Source organism: Balaenoptera borealis, assembly GCF_965194805.1.
Source record: "Balaenoptera borealis genome assembly, chromosome: 1".
Classification (NCBI taxonomy): Eukaryota; Metazoa; Chordata; class Mammalia; order Artiodactyla; family Balaenopteridae; genus Balaenoptera; species Balaenoptera borealis.
The window spans coordinates 167,313,747-167,332,034 of NC_138860.1; the positions used below are offsets into that span (position 1 = coordinate 167,313,747).

Consider the following 18,288-nt stretch of genomic DNA (forward strand, 5'->3'; position numbering starts at 1 on the left):
CTGTATTTCAGTTGAGGAAGCTGAGGTTCAGAGAGGTTGTGTAACTTGCCCGACACGCGCAGATCACACAGCCTGTACATGGTGAAGCTCGAATTCATTCGCAGGCCTATGTGAGTTTTTCTGCAAAATCACAGGGCCTTCTCATATGGTGCTTTGGGTGCCTCACTTTTCCTATTTGACTGGTATCTTTTAAACTTTGTTTTGTTAATCTCACCCCACCATAAAAAAAATACATTTTCCATCACAACCCAGGACACACATATATATCTGCAGAACTGAAAGGAAAATGTCACCAAGTGGTATTTACCCTTAGTAAGAGTGAGGCACCCTGAAAATTTCTTTTCCAATTTTTAATGTTAGTTGCAACCTCGAAATCAATTTCACAAGTCTGTAGCAGGGAACAACCCACAATCTGAAAAGCTGTTTCAGTTATGAACTTCTCAAAAGCAGGCCCCTTCTTATTCTCTCTCTGACTCCCCCCAAGACAGCCCAGAACAGGATTTGCACATTGGTGTGTGCCAGCGTTTCTCTCTGGGTTTCAAGAACTTGGCATTTATTACTTCATCCAGACCTAACAGCAACTGTGTAAAGCAGGTACTACTATTAGCCCCATTTTACAGATGAGGAACGAGAGTTGCATAGAGGGTAGGTATCTGGCTCAAGGTCCCCTCGATAGAATGTCGGAGTCTGAGTTTGAACCCCAGCCGTGTTCATCTGGATCTGGCATCCTAATATACTGTGGAGTGTACTGATTGTGTTAATACATGATTCTCCCCTGTGAACTTTCTCTAGTGTTTTCCAGACTGAGGGTATATAGTGCAAGGGTCTACAATAATCATTTGGAAATGCAATTGGTAACTTTATAATGCAGGGTGTCTCAGCTTCCACACAATTGGCATCGTGGCCTGGATGATCCTCTGTTGTGGGAACCTGCCCCATGCACTGCAGGATGTTTAGCGGTATCCCTGGCCTCAACCCACTAGATGCTAGATGCCAGCAACACACACACACACACACACACACACACACACACACACACACACACACACACACAACAACCAAAAAGTCTCCAGACTTTGCCAAATGTCCCCTGAGTGCAAAATCACCCCTGAATGAGAACCATTGCTCTAAAGGAGTGAAAACTTTGGAACCACTAAAGACCATTCTAAGTTTTGCTACTTGCAAGTTCAGTCCCAAAGAGTAGCAGAGAGAGGTTTCAGTCAGGGGTCTAGTAGGAGACAGGAGCATACTTATTGCATGGCTTTAACTGAAGAAGGTTTAGTGAAGGGTCCAATTACAGAGGTAAAGGTGAGATTAAAGGAACCCAGAGGGTTTCCTTTTAATGAGATTACCCAGAGAATGAACGACAGAGAGGCCTTTACCACATCAGGGAAAGGGCCAGGGGAGACAGGAGCAAGAGCTGGAGCCATTGAAGAGGGGCTGCCTGGCACAGCTGAGGAGCCTGACCTCTGCCAACCTACAGTGCAGAGGGGGGCGCAGGAATCTGTCACCAGTGCAGGAAGAGGGACCTGGAAATATCACCAGTGCAGAAGGAGGGGGCCTGGGAATCAGTAAGCAGTGCAGGAGAAGGGGGCCCAGGAATCTGTCACCAGTGCAGGAAGAGGGACCTGGAAATATCACCAGTGCAGAAGGAGGGGGCCTGGGAATCAGTAACCAGTGCAGGAGAAGGGGGCCCAGGAATCTGTCACCAGTGCAAGAGGAGGGGGCCTGGGAATCAGTAACCAGTGCAGGAGGAGGGGGCCCCAGGAATCTGTAACCAGATCTTGCCCTTCTCCCTCCCTCACATCTGCTGTGCCTCCCATCTGCCAACCCAATAGGAAACCAGCAACAAGAGGACAGTCTGCTCTATGCCCTGGGACACTGACCAGTTTGACCAGTGGGCCCCCTTGTTCTGTAGCCGTCCACAGGGGTCCGGCTCTGGGGGCACAGAGCTGGGGGGAGAAGTTTAAAGAATGGACCTGGGGAGTCATCAGCACGGGCTCAGCTTCACCCGCGCTCAGCTTTATGGCATTAGAGTCTCAAGGGAGGTAGGGCACTTCAGAGCCAGCAATTACCAACTCCTGATTATATCGATGGATGTTTTGTCCCAGAGAAACAAAAAATAAAATTAAAATAAATAAAATAAAATAAATCTCACTAACCTACAACACAGCACATTCCATTCCTGTCTCAATCCAATCAGAATTTAGGGCTGTTCATGGCCAGACACAATTTTAACCAATACTACATGGTATCAGAGGATCTGAGTTCTAGGCTTGCTTTGCCTGGAGCTGGCTGTCGGAAGGTGGGCAATTGTATTTCATTTAACAAGCGTGTCCCATGTGACACTACCACGTGACAGCACAGAAAGATGAACACAAGGAGGCCAGTCTCTGCTCTCAAGGAGAGCAGGTTCAAGAGAGGAACAGACATGAATCTACAACTTCTGTGCCACATGAGAAGAGCTATAGTTGAGGCCTGATGAAGGGTTCTAGGACTGGAGATAAAGAAGCACTTCGTTTTGCTGGACACACTTAAGGAGAGCCGAAAAAGGGCAGTGACTTCAGTGTGAGTCTCAAAAAGATGCCAGACAGACAATGGAACGAAGCATTCCAGGTAGAGCTGAAGCAAGGTAGCGTGAAAGTGCTAAGTCTAAGGAACCACAAATATCTGTGTGTGTCTGGAGCACAGGTCAGCAAACTATAGCCTGCAGGCCAGACCTAGCGCTCTGTCTGTTTTCATATGGTTCTTGAGCTAAAAATAGGTTTTACATGTTTAAATAGTTGGAGGAAAAAAAATCAAAAGAAGAAGAATATTTCATAGCACATAAAAATTATATGAAATTCAAATTTCAGTGTCCATAAATAAAGGTTTCTTGGAACTCAGTTACACTCATTCATAGACAGATTGTCTACAACTGCTTCAATGCTACCAGAGTTGGGTAATTTGCAGCTGAGACGACGGGCCACAGCCTAGTATGTTTACTCACAGACCTTTTACAGAAAACATTTGCCGACCTAGAGCGAAGTCTGCAGTCCAAAGCAGTGAGGGGTAGCGGGCCATGAGGCCAGAAAGAGAGGTGGGGGTCTCGTCGTAAAAAGCTGCAGTAAAGCTGGGCTTGGTTCTGTGGTGATGAGAGGTGATCAGAAGTTTTAACAAGAGGGGAGGTGTGATCATGTTTTCATTCTAGAAAAATCTTTGTTCTAGAATGAAAATAGTGGGAGACAGTTAAGAGTTTTGGAGAATGAGAGGATGATGAGGATCCAGAGTTTAGGCAGAGGCAGTGGAGAGGGAGAGGGGGAAACAGACCAGAGGAGACCTTTCCATGGCAAACCACCCTGGACTCAGGACTCGTCAGATTTGGGAGTGAGGGGGGATGGGGAAAGGAGATGAACGAGTCAGGGGTGAATCTTAGGTTTCTAGCTTGAGTGAGTACTATTCACCGAGGTAGTCTCTGGCACAGGGAGATGGGGGATGGATTTTACTTGAGACACATTGATTCTGGGGTAGTACTGGGATATCAGTGGTTGAGAGACTATCTAATAAGTACTTGGCTATTCTGTCCATCTGTAGCTCAGAGAAGAAGGGTCTGGTCTAGAGATAAAGACATAAAAATTTCAAGGCAAAGTAGAGGCTGAGGCCACCAATCCCCTCTTAGGGCACGAGTCCTCCCCAAGTGTGTAATATGGGCCCAAGAGAGTGGGCTTTTAAAGTGGGTTCCTTGGAGGCCAAGGGGCTCTCCCAGCAGCTGTTTTGCTAGCGGCTGAGCAGGTGGGATTTCCATCCCAGCTTCAACCGGAGAATTCTCTCTTTAACCTATTTGTAGCAGGCATTTACCTAAGCAGATTAAAATAGGTTCCTGTACCTGGCAACCCCAGGACTTGAGGTTCTATAAGGTTCCTTCCGGTTTTGGAAGGCCACTGAGGTTGTATAATCCATCCCTCTGTCTCCAGGCGAGGAATATTTCCAGTCCTTCTCAGAGTGTTAATTGCTTTCTTGGTTGTTTTGTTTTTATTTTTTTAAGCCTAAAGGGATGACAGTGAGAAGAGCCTTTTTTTAAATGCCCCCAGTGGCCAGTGATCACAAAGGCGGAGGGGCTTCCCTGGCAGGGAGGATAGCACCCCCCACTATTGCTTTCCTCGTCTGTAGAGGGAATAATATTAACCCCACAGGGCTACTAGAAATTAAAGGAGCTCCTGGTAAAATATCTGACACGTGGCAGTCACTCAAGAAACAGAAACTTGAAGCTTCCTACCCCATCAGTCACCTTGACCCCCTGTTTGTTCTATGGGAAACACTTGTGCAGTGAGAGCGAGCTGCCTGCTCTGGCTCCTTCTCACACATGTTCCCTTTGCTGCCACTCTGACCTGATGATCATCCTCTAGTGTCCGTCCCTCCCTTCAGCCAGATCCCAGCCTGGCCCCGCTGTCCCTTCTCACTGCCTCTCTTGTCACGTCAACCCTGGTGACCAGGAGACTGAAAGATATTCTGCTTTCTAGAAGTCCTGTGCTGGGTCTCAATTGTCTGCCAAATAAACTTTTCCATTTGAGAACAATTTGCATTTACTGAGATGCTTGAGGCTTTTTACGGTAACAAGCTGAAGCTTCTGTTGTTCACATGAACATGTTGCATTCTTAATTGTGACTGATCCACAGTCCTGGGCCAGAGCAAAAGTGCCTCAGGCATCCCATGGCCCAAGCTCTGATTCATCTGTCCTATTCTTGTTGGCCCTCTGAGCTGCCAGACCCCTTACCAGCCTCATTTCCAGGGTTGGGCCTCTGGGGGCCTCAGCACAAGTCTCAGGGGCCCAGGGCCGGCTCCCTACAAAGCCAAGCTCCTGAATTCAATCAGGAGGGAGCCTGGACTTCCCTGGCGGTCCAGTGGTTAAGACTTCACCTTCCAATGCAGGCGGTGTGGGTTCGATTCCTGGTCAGGGAGCTAAGATCCCACATGCCTCACGGCCAAAAAACCAAAACGTAAAACAGAAGCAATATTGTAACAAATTCAATAAAAACTTTTAAAAAAACGGTACACATCAAAAAAAAAAAAAAAATCTTAAAAAAGAAAGAGTGGGCCTGAACTGAAAAGTGAGCGTGAACACATATGTGATGCCCCTCACCTCACCAGGCTTCAAGTGTTACCCCTTCCTTTTGCCAGAAATTAATTCAAAGCACATATTCTGTAACAGTGGGTCGTTCATCCACTCAGTCATCAAACTCTTACTGGGAACCTTCTATGTGCCTGGCTCTGTGTCAGTCCCGGGACGCAGACATAGGAGCTCATGAGGCAAATGGCTAGAAGCAGACCTGCTGTTCCCGTGTAATGAGGGCTTCAGCCGAGGTCCGAATGAAGCCTGGAGAGGGCACTGACTACTCCTTGAGACGTAGACAGAGAGGCAGAGAGGAAGTAACCTCTGAGTGAGGCCTTCCAACAAGAGGTAGCCAAGCAGAAAAGAGGAGAAAGGATGTTCCAGGGAGAGAGGAAAGTGTTGCAAAGGTAACTGAAACCAATAACTGATGGCCGTAGTGATTCCCTTAAACATCCTTCTTCCGGATGTTTCCTCCAGCTGACTTCTGGGAAGCTGTTCGTGAAGACCGCTGCACAGCCCATTATTAATAGCAAAGCATGTCCCTATTCTTTCTCAAATTTCTTTCCCATTTAGGTTATTACAGAGTGTTGAGCAGAGTTCCCTGTGCTCTACAGCAGGGTTAGGGTTAGAGTTGTAACTGAATCACTGTGCTGTACACCTGAAACTAGCACAACATTGCTAATCGACTATATTCCAATATAAAATACAAATTTAAAAAAATAGCAAAGCACGGTCCTAGGAATTAGAACATGAGCCACCCCCGACGCTGCCGCCCATCTACCACGCCAGGGTCCTCCTCTCCTTTAGCAATTCCAGCGACACAGCGAGTTTTGCTGTGGTTAACCGAGAAACTGCACCAGCATCTCCCAGCAGAGCACTACTTACCACCTGAGTTGGGTTGATGATTCCTTTTGCCACCATATTTTAAAAATTGCCCAGCATGGTGCATAACCAGCTTCAGAGGAAGTTTGCAAAACTTTCTCAACTATCCGTTATCCTTCAACACCTGCATTTTTTTTTTTAATTTTTTATTTATTTATTTATTTATTTTTGGCTGTGTTGGGTCTTCGTTTCTGTGGGAGGGCTTTCTCTAGTTGTGGCAAGTGGGGGCCACTCTTCATCGCGGTGCGCGGGCCTCTCAGTATCGCGGCCTCTCTTGTTGCGGAGCACAGGCTCCAGACGTGCAGGCTCAGTAATTGTGGCTCACGGGCCCAGCTGCTCTGCGGCATGTGGGATCTTCCCAGACCAGGGCTCGAACCTGTGTCCCCTGCATTGGCAGGCAGATTCTCAACCACTGCGCCACCAGGGAAGCCCCAACACCTGCATTCTTAGCAATGGTCATCGCCAGAGTTTTGAGTGTTCTTTTAATGATTTCTGTACCAATTTTTTGCTCTTCATTTAGCTGGATCAGTGAATCCAAGCCTGGAACGCACTGAAGCAAGGCAGCCAGGTGACGCTTTTGTCAACAGCAGCTCTTGTAGCATTCAGAGCATCTGGGACTATTTCTTTTCATTCTCTTCCACGTCACTTGTCCTAGCAATCTTCAGCAGAGTTACTCCGTCTGAAGTTTTGCCAGATGTTCATTTAGTTTTTCTTTTTCATGGTCACTGACAGTAACATTCTAACTGCTCAGTGATTTCTTAACTATGTTTCTCAATTTCAGTATTGTCACCTTTTCCTTGCAAGAATGTGGCATCACCTTTGGTCACAATAACCTCTCCAATTTTTCCTAGGTCATGAAGCAAAACCTCTTAAAGATTGAGGGTCCAACTCACTTTTCCAAATACCACACCATCAGTAGCACCGGCCTTGTTGGGTTCATTCTGTGACACCAAAACCTGGAGCTTGGGCTCTTATAACCCAAAGGCCAATTTTCATCCTATTCCAATTGAGTGTACTGAGGGCATTTTCAACAATTATAACCAAAGACTTTCACTGGGCATTGGCAATTTCAAGAGTGGATACCAGAAACCATCAGTGTCCTGGAATCCCCATTTCTGAACTTTTGATGTATTATTCAAGCAGAGAGATATGTAATCATAGTCAAATTTTGTGCCTTCAGTTCCTAATTCATCATACAGTGTTTTCCTGTCCTCTATTGTAAGCACACCCTTTGAACCTTTGTGGTTGCATCAGAAATGATGTTGCTGATTTCTGTCTCCATTTTTAGAAATTGTGGCAAGTTGAGCAGTCTCTTCGGGGTTTAGCGCAGGTTTGGGCTGCTTCCTTAGTTCAGCAGTTATAGCGTCAACACGCAGCCTCACACCATTCCTGGTTTCCACCGGATTAGCGCCTTTGCTAATCTTCTTGAAGCCTTCCATGGCAATCAAGAGTGCCAGTGCAGTAGCAGTGGTGGCGCCACCCCAGCCTCTTCATTTGTGTTGGCGGCGTCCCGATCAAGTCTGGTGTGATAGTTTTATATTTATCCTTTAAGTCAGTTGACCTGGCAGCAGATACCTCACCTTTTGTTACTCTGAGGCATCTTCAGCTCTGTTCTGTAACCACTGTTCTTCCCACCGTTCTTCTCCGTAGTAAGGGCTTCCCCATCTGCTAGAAGGTCTGCAGCTTGAAGCATTAGGTCTTAGGCATCTGCACCGAATTTTATATCTGTGGCATGAATCTCAGTGAGATGAGGAGCCAGTGCGCCAGAACCTGGCTTTGTCCAGCAAAAGACAGTGAGTAATAAAAGCATTTCTGCAGGGCTGGTGACCAGGCAGCGAGGCAGGTCCTCAATGACAAGGGAAGGGCAGAGTGCAGGATGCACACCCAAGTTTGCGAAGTGGCAATCAGATTGCCATTTTTAAAAGATCACTGTCTGCAACATTTTTTAAGATGGGCCAGAGACAGTGAATCGGTGAACCAAAACCAAGCAAAAAAAAAAAGGATGAGTTTAGGGCAGGAACGGCTTAGAACATTGAAAGAAGGAAACGCACTGGAGAAATTTTCTGAGGCTGAACTAACTGGATTTGGTGTGGATGTGGATGTGGGAGGACATGAAGGGATGGTCCAGACAGCAGGACAGCCAGGTGGTGGGGAAAGGCGAGGGATCAGGCTGAGAGCAGGGGCTCACTGTTGTGGAGGGAAGTCTGAATCCACTGGGATGAGAAGAAGCCGTAGGTTCCATGCACTTCTTGGTTCCCAGAGCCATGGAGGCAGGTTACGCCTCCCTCTCCTGTCTCCTCCACTAACAGGTCCTTGTCTCCCGCTAGCTCAGCCCAATAACTGATGCTGCAGACTAGAGAGGCATTTGTATCGCCAGATTCTTCCAGCTAAATGTGTACCGTGTGTTCCGCTAACCTTTACAACAGTGGGGAAATGTCTTGTAATTAACCAGAATATAAAGGATGAATGGAGCAGGCTGGCAGTCTCCTGTAGTCATTATCATTCAGAGGAGGTGAATGTAGCTACTAAGATTTCCATCAACCAGTTAAAGCCAGCACTTTTCTCTTGGGAGACCTGACTTTGTTCACATACAGTACAAACACATGTATAAGTGTGAATTATATTTGTATGTAAAGGTTTGTAGCCATGCATACACAGGGGCGCAAATGTGTTCTTGTGGGTGCACTGGTTGTAGACACGGATGTGCATGCGTGCATGGATATGTGGCGTGCATATGTGCGCCGGGGGTGTGCATTCAAGTGTAGCCGGGACCCAGGAGCCAGCCCCAGGCTCCACATTTTCTCCACTGCATCAGTGGTTACAGAATCCTCTTTAGAGACCAGTGCTTCAGTGTAATACCATAGGTGCTACGCTAGTGGGCGCTCCGTGAATGAATGTTCAAACAAGAACAACTACACCTCAGAAATTCTCCAGGTCCTTGCTGTTTTGCCCTTGCTTTCTGCTTAGTTCTGTTAGCAGTGCGCTGTGGAGACCTAGAAAGAGAAGTGCCCTTGTTCTCTGACCCTTCACACCAGGTCTGCCCTGGTCTGTCCAGCTAGTTCTTCTACGAGCTCATTTCAAGGCTGATTTCCCATGGTGCTCCATCTTCCATGGTCACCCACCACGCACTTGGTCAGACTAAGACAAATTAGCTGTCTGTAATTCAGTGTGCGAGTGCTTCCCTGGGATTGCCAAACCACTGCGACCCCGGTACATGGAGGTGGTTTCTGGACACTAAGATCCCTGGCGATGTGGATATTGCCAAGTGGGTACCCCCCTAGCCAGGTGGCTTTCTGACCCATTCATCAGTTCTGGGGATGGCGTAGGCCAGCTGTAGGCTCCACCTCCCCAGAGCCTGGGCCAGCTGGGCCTGGACATACGTTTCTTGAGAGGTTGTGTTATTGGTGTGAGGAACCCCTGCCCACAGAGCTGTGGCCCCCGCATTTCCCAAGCTAACGTGGGGACCCACCAACAGCATGGGTGACGCAGCCTCTCAGACCTGGCTCAGAGGGGGAAACGGTCCCGAAGTTTGCATATAAGTTAAGGAGCCCCCTCTAGCTTTTCAGGTTCCTTCTCAACCAGTTCTTCTCACCACCTTAACAAACTCCATCCCGTGGTGAGTAGCAGGATGCAGAAGAGGAAGGACAGAATTAGTTCCTGCTGGGAGGCATCATGATGTCATCCAGTGACTATTAAGCACTGATGAGTCAGCTTAGACAGTCCTTCCTGGAGAGGACCGAGTAGACAGGATGGCCACAGACATTGGAACGGTTCCCTCTGGGGCCTGGAGATGGGGGAGGGGCAGGAGCCTCTTTCTCGATGCGACCTTGAGAAGAGAGGAAGAGGGCTTCCTCTTAACCACCCCCTCATATCCACCTGCATCTCACGGTCCCCCTTCAGCAGCTACAAGGAAAACCCAAGCAGTGTTTGCCCCTGGGAATGGCATCCTCGGGGCACTGACCCCCTTCCTCACTCCCTCCTCCAGCGGACACTAGAACCTGAACACGGGGCTTGGGAAGACTCTGACTCACCTCCTCCTCCTCCTTCGCCGGATGCCCTGAGCCATCTTCCCAGACCTGTCCTCAGATGGGCTGCACTGGGTCCTAGAGACCCCTCTCCTGATCCCTGCCCATTGGTGGGGCATCCGGGAGGAGAGCTGGAATTGTTCTCTCAGTGCTGGGACCATTCCTGTTCTCTTAGGGATGTTGAATCAGAGGACATTTTTTCCCCCTGCCTCACCGTTATTAGCTTGGCTTGAATAATGCATGTTTCCCTATGAATACCCTGTTTGATAATGGGCCCACGTTAGTGTTCATTGGAAATTTTCCTGCTGGATACACATGGAGAGTAATACACATTTATAAAAGGGATTTGAATGCACGTTGGGAAGTGGTGACTCCGTGGAAGTAACTGAATTTTGTCAGGCATTCAGCTTAGACAGCAGCTTGCTGGGGGACCAACCTTTGGGGAGCTTTTTGATACAGGCAGAGCAGGGATAGACAGGGGGTGGGGGAATACTCGGAGATGGTCCCCTTTGCACACCTGATCGCTGTAGGCTTTAGTTCTGGGGTTGACATGTTATCTCAAGTGCAGAGTGAATATCTGAGTTTCCAGGGGCTGAGCTGGGGAGGGGGCAGATGCTGAAGAAGGTTGACCATGCCCTTGGGATAACTTTGGGGACAGGTCACAAGAGAAGATGCTGAGGTCCCACCAAGAGCACAGCTGCCTCCTGGCTGTGTGACCTACAATAAATCACTTAAACCATTGTGAACCCCAATTTTATTATCGATCAAGTAGGTATAATAACTACTGGTCAAGGTTGTTGAACATATATAAGGACCAAATGAAATGATTATTGAGGACCCGCTATGAAGCAGGCACTGTTCTAGGCATTGAGGACATAGCAATGAACAAAACAGACAAAAATTTCTGTCTTCGTGGAGCTTACATTGCAACATAGGGTGACAAAAATCATTAAGAAAATTATATGTATGCTAGAAAGTTAGGGATAAAGTGGGTAGGGTTTAGGGAGAGCTGGGGTTGGAGGTATAGTTTTAAGTGGAGTGGTCAGAGAAGGCCTGCCGTAGGAAGTGGTGTTCTCACAAAGGCTTCAAGGAGAAAAGGGAGCAAGTCATGAAGATATCTGGGAAAGAGCCTTCTAGGGAACTGGCAGGCTGAAGCAGGCATGGCTGGTGTATTGTTGGAATTTCAGGGGGGCCCATGTGGCTGGAGAAGAGTGACTGAGGTCGAAGATGGGGTCAGAGAGATCGCGGAGAGGGCCAATTGGTCTGGGCAGGCCCTTTTAAAGACTTTGGCTTTTACTATAGGAGAGTTGGGTTGCCCCTGAAGAGTTTTGAGGAGAGATGTAATTTGGTCTGACTTGTATTTTAACAAGATCCTTCTGTATCTCGTGCTGAGAACAGATTAGATGGGGGCAAGTGTGGAAGATGGAAGGTCATGGCAACAAGGGGAGAAGTCTTCGAGATTTGGACCAGAGATGCGGATGTAGAAACTGCATTGGGGATAAATTTGGAAGGATTTGCTGATAGATCGTGTGTGGGTGTGAGAGAAAGAAAAGAGTCAGTGATGCTGATTTAAGTAAAGAACTTGTAAGGCCCTCAGCCTGGGGCTTGGCACGTGGGAAGTGCTGGTCACAGTTGTTACCGCTGCTGGTACCAGTCAGAGTGGGGCTGAGCCCCCTGGCAGGGGGTTCTGGGGCTGGACAGATAAACCAAGCCATATAACCAGAGACAGGATGAAGCCCTTGGCAACCAGCAGAATGCTTTGGAGCATAGGGGTACTCAGACCCAAAGGAGGTTGATGGATTCAGAGGAATAGCCTTTGGAATTGTGGAGTTCTGGCTCTGGGGCCCTTTGTATGCTATTTGGCCAAGTCCTGATGAGCCAAATGGACTGGACTTAGTGTTGGAATCAAAACCCAGTTCAGTCCATCAGACCATCCGCCAGTGACCTCCCGGACTCAGCTGCCCCTGCTCACAGTAGGTCAGCGGGTGTGGGCTGGGCTCGGCTAGGATGACGGGCTCTGCTCCTCGTGTTCCCACCCTCCCAGGACCAGCCATGTCTTCTCCCAACGATGGCAGAGATTCAAGTGGGCAAGCCTAATCTGACAGGCACTTTTCAAGTCTTTGGACACGTCAAGGCCTCCATAATGACCAAACCCAAAGTCAAGGGGTGGAGGAAATATACTCCACCTCTTTAACAGGAAGGATTACAGTCACATTGCAACAGCTGTGGTTACAGCGAGGGTGACACCTTGGGGCCCTAATCCAATGTAACGCACCTGGCCAGGGCTGGTTCAGAAATTGGCCAGGACTGGATCAGGAGGAGAGCAGAGCTGCAGAGGGCGGGCTGCGGGGCTTCGCATGTGGACACTCGCTACCAGTTTGCGGGGAGATCACCCCGGAGAGCCAGCCTTGATAGCAGCTCCTTCTCCGTGTTTGAGACCCTGTTGCACTTGAACGCTACCCTTAGTATATCCCTGCCCAGAGGGGCTTCTGGCTTGGACCCACCATGGAATGTCCCAAGCTCAGAGAGGGATCATTCTGGAGGGACCCATCCCCAGTCCCATACGACAGCTAAGCCTGATTTTCCTTTCACCTCTTCTCTAGTCAAGAAGCAAATTGAGTTGAAGTCTCGAGGCGTGAAGCTGATGCCCAGCAAAGATAACAGCCAGAAGACGTCTGTGTGTAAGTGTCCGCCCCCGGCCAGGCCTCTCGCTCGAGGCCAGAACCGCAGGCGCTGTGACCGCGGGGAAGCCTGATGATGCTGCGCTGACGTCCCTTCAGCCCTGCTTCCCTCCGCGCGGCTCTGCGCGTGCGCACACGCTACCCTGGTGCCCAATGAGCAGCCCGGGGACCTGCCCTTTGTCTTCTCGTGTTCCTCCTCCCATTCCCCTCCTGCCTCTTCTTTCTCCCTCACTTCCCATTCTAACTGCAATCCAGGGAGTCATTCCTGCTACATTTCTTTCTTTATTTTTCCTTTTGAATCACTTCCACCTGCTAAGACAATCCTTTTTCTGGCTCGTCTAGGAGTCAGTAGACTCCAGCTGGGATTTTGGAGGCTTCAAGTCCCTGATTCCAGCTCCCAAGGCAAGATTGGGGGAAGGGGAGAGAGGGGAATGCCTAGAACCTTCCACCAGGGTCCATGGACCTGGCTGGGCAAAAGGTGGACTAGGGAGCGGGGGTCCTGCTTCTTGAGCTGATGGGGCAGTGCCGGGGGCTCCCTGCTTGGACATGGGGCAGATTCTGTCCATGGAAACGTGTTCCTGCCATTGATGTTTGAAAGATCAAAAGGAGGATGTCCAATGCTGGGGAGTGTCTGGAATGTCACTCCAGAAGCACCTGATCAGAGCCTGTGCTAAGGGGCTTTTGAGCTAGAGTATAGGAAGGCTTTCCCAAAGGTTCTGGGCCACTCCAGGAGGCTGGACTTGAAAGCGGAGCAGATTTTTCCAAGAAACTCTCTTTTTTTCATTCTGGAGGTGGCGGCAGGGAGCCTCCCTTGGTCCCCCAAACTCCTGGCCTTCTGTTCTACCTTCTGCCTCCCTTTGCCCTCTGCTTCTCACGTGCTTCTCTCTCTCCTTCCACTCGTCCTCCCTCTTTGCACTTTCCTCTCCTTCCTCCCCCCTCACCCTATCTGCTTCGCCCTCTTTTTCTCTCTGTCTCTGCTCCCTGCTGACCCTCTCCTTTCCTCGTTCACCTCCATGTGCTCCCTTCTCCTGAGGTGCTGGAAGTAATTGCTGGAGAGAGGCAGAGAGAGACCATGGGTGGGTCCAGAGCTCTGTTCTGTGGGTGGCAGGGAGCAGCGGGGGGAGAGGCAGTTTGGTCCCAAGGCCGTGACGAAACTGAGCCTGGCTGTGGGTTTTCTCTGGTCTTTCAAGTCCTCCAATTGGAGACAGGCACCACTCCTTGCCTCTGGGAACCATTGTCTGGTCACCCTGCCACAAGGGGGCTGGATGGCAGAGGGCAGCCAGAAGGCCCTGCTTCTGTGCTTGACTAGGGAGCCAATGGAAGGAGCAGAGGGTTAGGTCAGGAGTCTGCAGGGAAGGCTCGAGACATGGCCCGGGCCCTCACAGACTTTCTTTCTGCAGCCACAGGAAACCAGAGGAACCGAGGCAGGCACGATTCAACTTCAGAGTTTGCCCTGGGGCCACAGGCAAACTTTAAGGAAACTGCTCTGATTTGGGAGAGCATGTTTTTATCCCAGTTGTATCCTTAGGTAACTGTGTTATCCCAGGCCCTAACACCTCAGTTTCCCCATCTGTAGAATGGGGATGCAAAACCTTATCCTCCCTTTCTGCTTTGGATCTGAGTTGGGGCTTCTTGACCTAGGACTTCAGGAGGTCCATGAACTCGCTAGAAAATCACATGTGTTGTTGTGGGTGCATTTTGGGGTGGAAGGGAAGGGTCTGTGGTTTTCATTAGTTCTCAGAGGTACCAAAAACTCCCTCAGAAAGATAAAGAAACCCTATTTTAATAAAAAAATTCAAAACCTCTTTGAAAAAATATACATTTCTCTACAACAAGGTACTGGTCTCCTTTCTGAGATTCCTTCAGGGAGGAATGGGTGTGTGACTCAAGCTGCCTCGGAGGCAGGTCACCAAATGTCTGCAGGGGTCTGGCCCATTGTGTTCTGCCCAGATTCCCTGTGGACAGATGTCCTGAACTTCAGGGGAGGAGTGGGCCACACTTACATCTCCTGGATCCTACTTACTGCCTTTACCAGTCTGTGGGCACCATGGGCCCCCGGCCATTGGTTCTGTTCACCCATGTGTCTGTGGCTCCCTTCACTTTGGGTAGAAGGCATTGTCTTTCTGAGTGTGTTGCAACTTCTTCCTCACCATAGGGACCGGGGCAAGGATCACCTTCCGGTCTCTTCGCTCTGCAGCCAAGAGCAAATTCATGCTACAAGCACAAGCGGCTGGTCTTGAATAGGCAGGGGAGGCTGGAACTCAGGAAAGAAAGGGGAAAAGCTTTTTGCCTCTGTAACTCCGACAGTAAACTGTTCACTGGGATTTGAGTTTGCTTGTTTCCGGGGAGCCTTGAAGGCTCATACGGGGATGCTGTCACCTGTTCGGTCCTCCCAGGAAGAGAGGGCACTGGGGGGGGTATGAGCTGCTCACCGCTGGGCTTGCAACTTCCTGGATGGCGCCTGAGCCTCATTTCGGACTGGCTGATTAAAGGGGATGCAGCAAGGTTTGCCATACACGTCAGGGGCTGCGGTTCAGTGGGTGGGCTTCGCCATGGCCTCGGCTCTCCCGTCCAGCCACATCCTCATCGGTCAGCCTTCCTCTGTGCTACGCTGAGCAGTGTCAGCTCTGAACAAGAGGGCGAGAGAAGGAGGCAAGAATCTGCTGGACATTCTTAACACGCTGCAAGGTGGTGTGTGGTTCCCATGTGGTGGTAAGCAGGGCCTTTGGATGGGGGTGGTCGGTGCACAGGGTTGAGTAGGCAGAGCCTAAAGAAGGTGGGCGCTTAGCTCAGAAACCCTCAGTAGGGATGGATCACGATGAGGCTGGCTTGACAACAGATGGACCCGCAGGTACAGCTCAGGGGTCCTCTCTCCCTCCTGCCCCTGGGGATCCTGGAAGCCCCAGTTTTCTCTTTCCTCCCAGCTGCTCGCAAAACACCGAGGCCCCAGGAGGCAGGGGCTTGCTCTGCTTTTGGAGATGGCGCTTCCGTCTTATTAGCCGAGCCTGAAGGGTCCTGGACTGGGGGAATGTTGACGTAGCTTAGTTGAGGATGTGAAAGTTTCAGAAGTAGAGGTTTGGCAAGGAAGGGGCTGGGAGTAGGGGACGAGCATCCAGTGGGAGCGACTGGCTTGAGCCTGGCACTGTGGAATGTTGGAGAAAAGGAGGCTGCCCAAGAGGCCTTGTACTCGTCACCACACAACCAAGAGGGTAACCGGTCTCTGGCTTGAGCACTCAGTCTGTCCAAATGCCCAGGTTCCCTTTGCCAGCCACACCCGGGGCTCCCTGGAGATTTGGGCAGGTTTCTAACAGTAGAAATGAGCTTCAAACTCAGGTCTGAAATGAGACTAAATGAGTCAAAAATGGGATTCCCCACTGCTGCACTTCCATCAACTCACTTGCATCCTCACAGGTCGCTGGGCCAGGAAGTCCCCTGCCCCCTCTCCCCATGCCCTACTCTTCCACAAGCCCTGATGACTCTTTCTTTGCCACGTGCATTCCCATCACTTCATGTCTGTCCCCACTACCAGGCTCTTGTTGTCCTTTACCTGAATGAACACAAAACTTTCTAACTCATTTCACAGTAACTGGCCTCCCTGTGAGCAATCCAGATCTTACAGTGCCCTTCCCCACTCAGGACTCTTCCCATCGTCTTTAGGATCAGACTCGAGCCCCTTCAAAGTCTGACCTCTGAAACCTCACCTTCACTCCTCCATGTCACTCATACCCTCCCTCCTGTTCTGGCACACCGAACAACTTACAGTTCTGTTTCCATGTCTCCACCTTGCTCCCCGGGCCCATCTGTCTGCCTGAAATGCCATTTCTCTGTTATCATGTATCTAAATCCTACTCTCTCAGTAGCTCCATGTCAAATGCTGCCTCCTCCAGGCAGCCTTCCATGCTTCTCTCAGCAATATGAGATGGGTCCTCTCTCTGTACCTCCCTGTAGCTGTATCTTTCATCACCTCCCCGTTGTGGTTCTGTAGTTTCTTCCCATAGTTCATGTAACTCCTTGAGGACAGTGGAGTGGTCATATCTTATACCTGACATTGGCACTTCCCACTGTATCCAAATAGGGTCTTGTATACAGTAGGTGTTCAATTAATGCTTGTTATGTACCATGTGCAGGAATGAGTGGGTGAGTGAGTGAGTGATGGAGCACGTTGCTCATATTGTGGGACATTGACTGGGTGAGAGGGAAATGGGCCAACTCAGGGAACGTTGCTCCAGACGTCCCGTCATCCCTCGTCTAGAGGTGGTTGTCGGGATTGTGGGGTTGGTGAGGGCTTGAGTGGAACTCTGGCTCCTGGTCATTGCCAAGGCCAGGACTCCAGAGGTGCGAGGGAGTTCTAGCCTCACAGCATCTCAAGAACAATGAACTGCAGGGGCCGGAGGGTTTCCACCTTCTCCATTGGAGACAGGAGAAAACTGACTTTGTGTGTATCCGCCGTCCTTTGACCAAGCTTCTCCTTTAACCTAGAGTACCGTGCATGTGGCTTTTAAAAACAGGACTCTGGTGTTGGCGAACGTGAGGGCATCACAGCACCTGCCAGAGCTACCGCAGGGGCTACCTCGGTGCCCTCGGCCAGCGGCACGGAGGGGGGATGCTCTGGTTACCGCTTACTCTGCATTGAGAACTGTCCAGTGGGAAGAGGTTTCTCAGCAGAAATATCCGTGGTTGAGCTCAAGTCCCTGCTTTGAACTTCAGACTGCAGCTTTCTCTTACATTCTTTACCGTTTCTGACCACACATCCACCTTTTATTTAACTTTCTTTGAGTCATTTCTCCATTGGGGGCTGAGGTTGGGGGGCTCATCTCATCTAGAGCCGCCATCAGCAGATTGGAAGGGTGGGGAGGTCACCGGGGGCTGTGGACTGTCCACCTCTGGCCGCTGGTGCGGGATAAGGGAACGGGATGGCTGTCGGCTTGGGGTGCCTCTGAGCCCACACGCTCTTGATGAATTTCACTTGGACTTCGCTCCCAAAGGAATTTGTCAAAAGCAGCTCCCCATCTGCACACTCGGGAAACCCGAGCCCAGTAGACCCCAGCAACCCCACAGGCCCCAGCAGAGCAGGGCCTCTTTCTGTCTCTGCGTCCACCTCCCACCCTGCGACACTGCCCCGACTGGTTTCTTCCTGTGATTATCCATCTCTGTATGTGCTGTTTTTTGCCTTGTAGTAACTCAGGTTGGTGTGTCCCAAGGGCATAATATGTGTCCAGACCCTGGCATACCTGAAAGGGGCAAAAGACTAGGCTCAGATTTCAGGTAAGATCTGTTTGGGAATGTTCTTATTGCAAGAAGGGTGGGATGGCCTGGTTGGGGGGAAGACAGGGACTGGCCTTCCTGGAGGTAGAGTGGAGAGGACCGTGTGGATACAGGATCACTTCCTGGAGAAGAGCTTTGGCCTTGAACATTCTCTCTTGGTCCAGTCCTGGGACTAGTACCCACACCTTAAGGGGGAAGGGAGGGCTGTAGACTGCCAGTGTCACCCAGCAGACCTATACCCAGGGTACAAAGGGCTGCCATCGTCAGGAATGACATGCCAGCAGGCAGCTCACACCTCCGATAGTCTAGGACACCCTGGGGCCCCGAGACAGTGCATTTTGTAAAG

The 18,288-nt window shown here is 50.1% G+C and overlaps 1 protein-coding gene across 2 annotated transcripts in view; it reads left to right on the forward strand.

The window, feature by feature from the left end:
* CSMD2 (CUB and Sushi multiple domains 2) overlaps nucleotides 1-18,288 on the forward strand; it is a 658,464-nt gene that overhangs the window by 311,127 nt on the left and 329,049 nt on the right. For both annotated transcript variants that reach the window (XM_082362533.1, XM_082362534.1), the window contains exons 7-8: nucleotides 12,600-12,677; nucleotides 17,855-17,942. In XM_082362533.1, coding sequence (XP_082218659.1) covers nucleotides 12,600-12,677; nucleotides 17,855-17,942 — 166 coding nt within the window. The remainder of the gene's footprint in view (nucleotides 1-12,599; nucleotides 12,678-17,854; nucleotides 17,943-18,288) is intronic.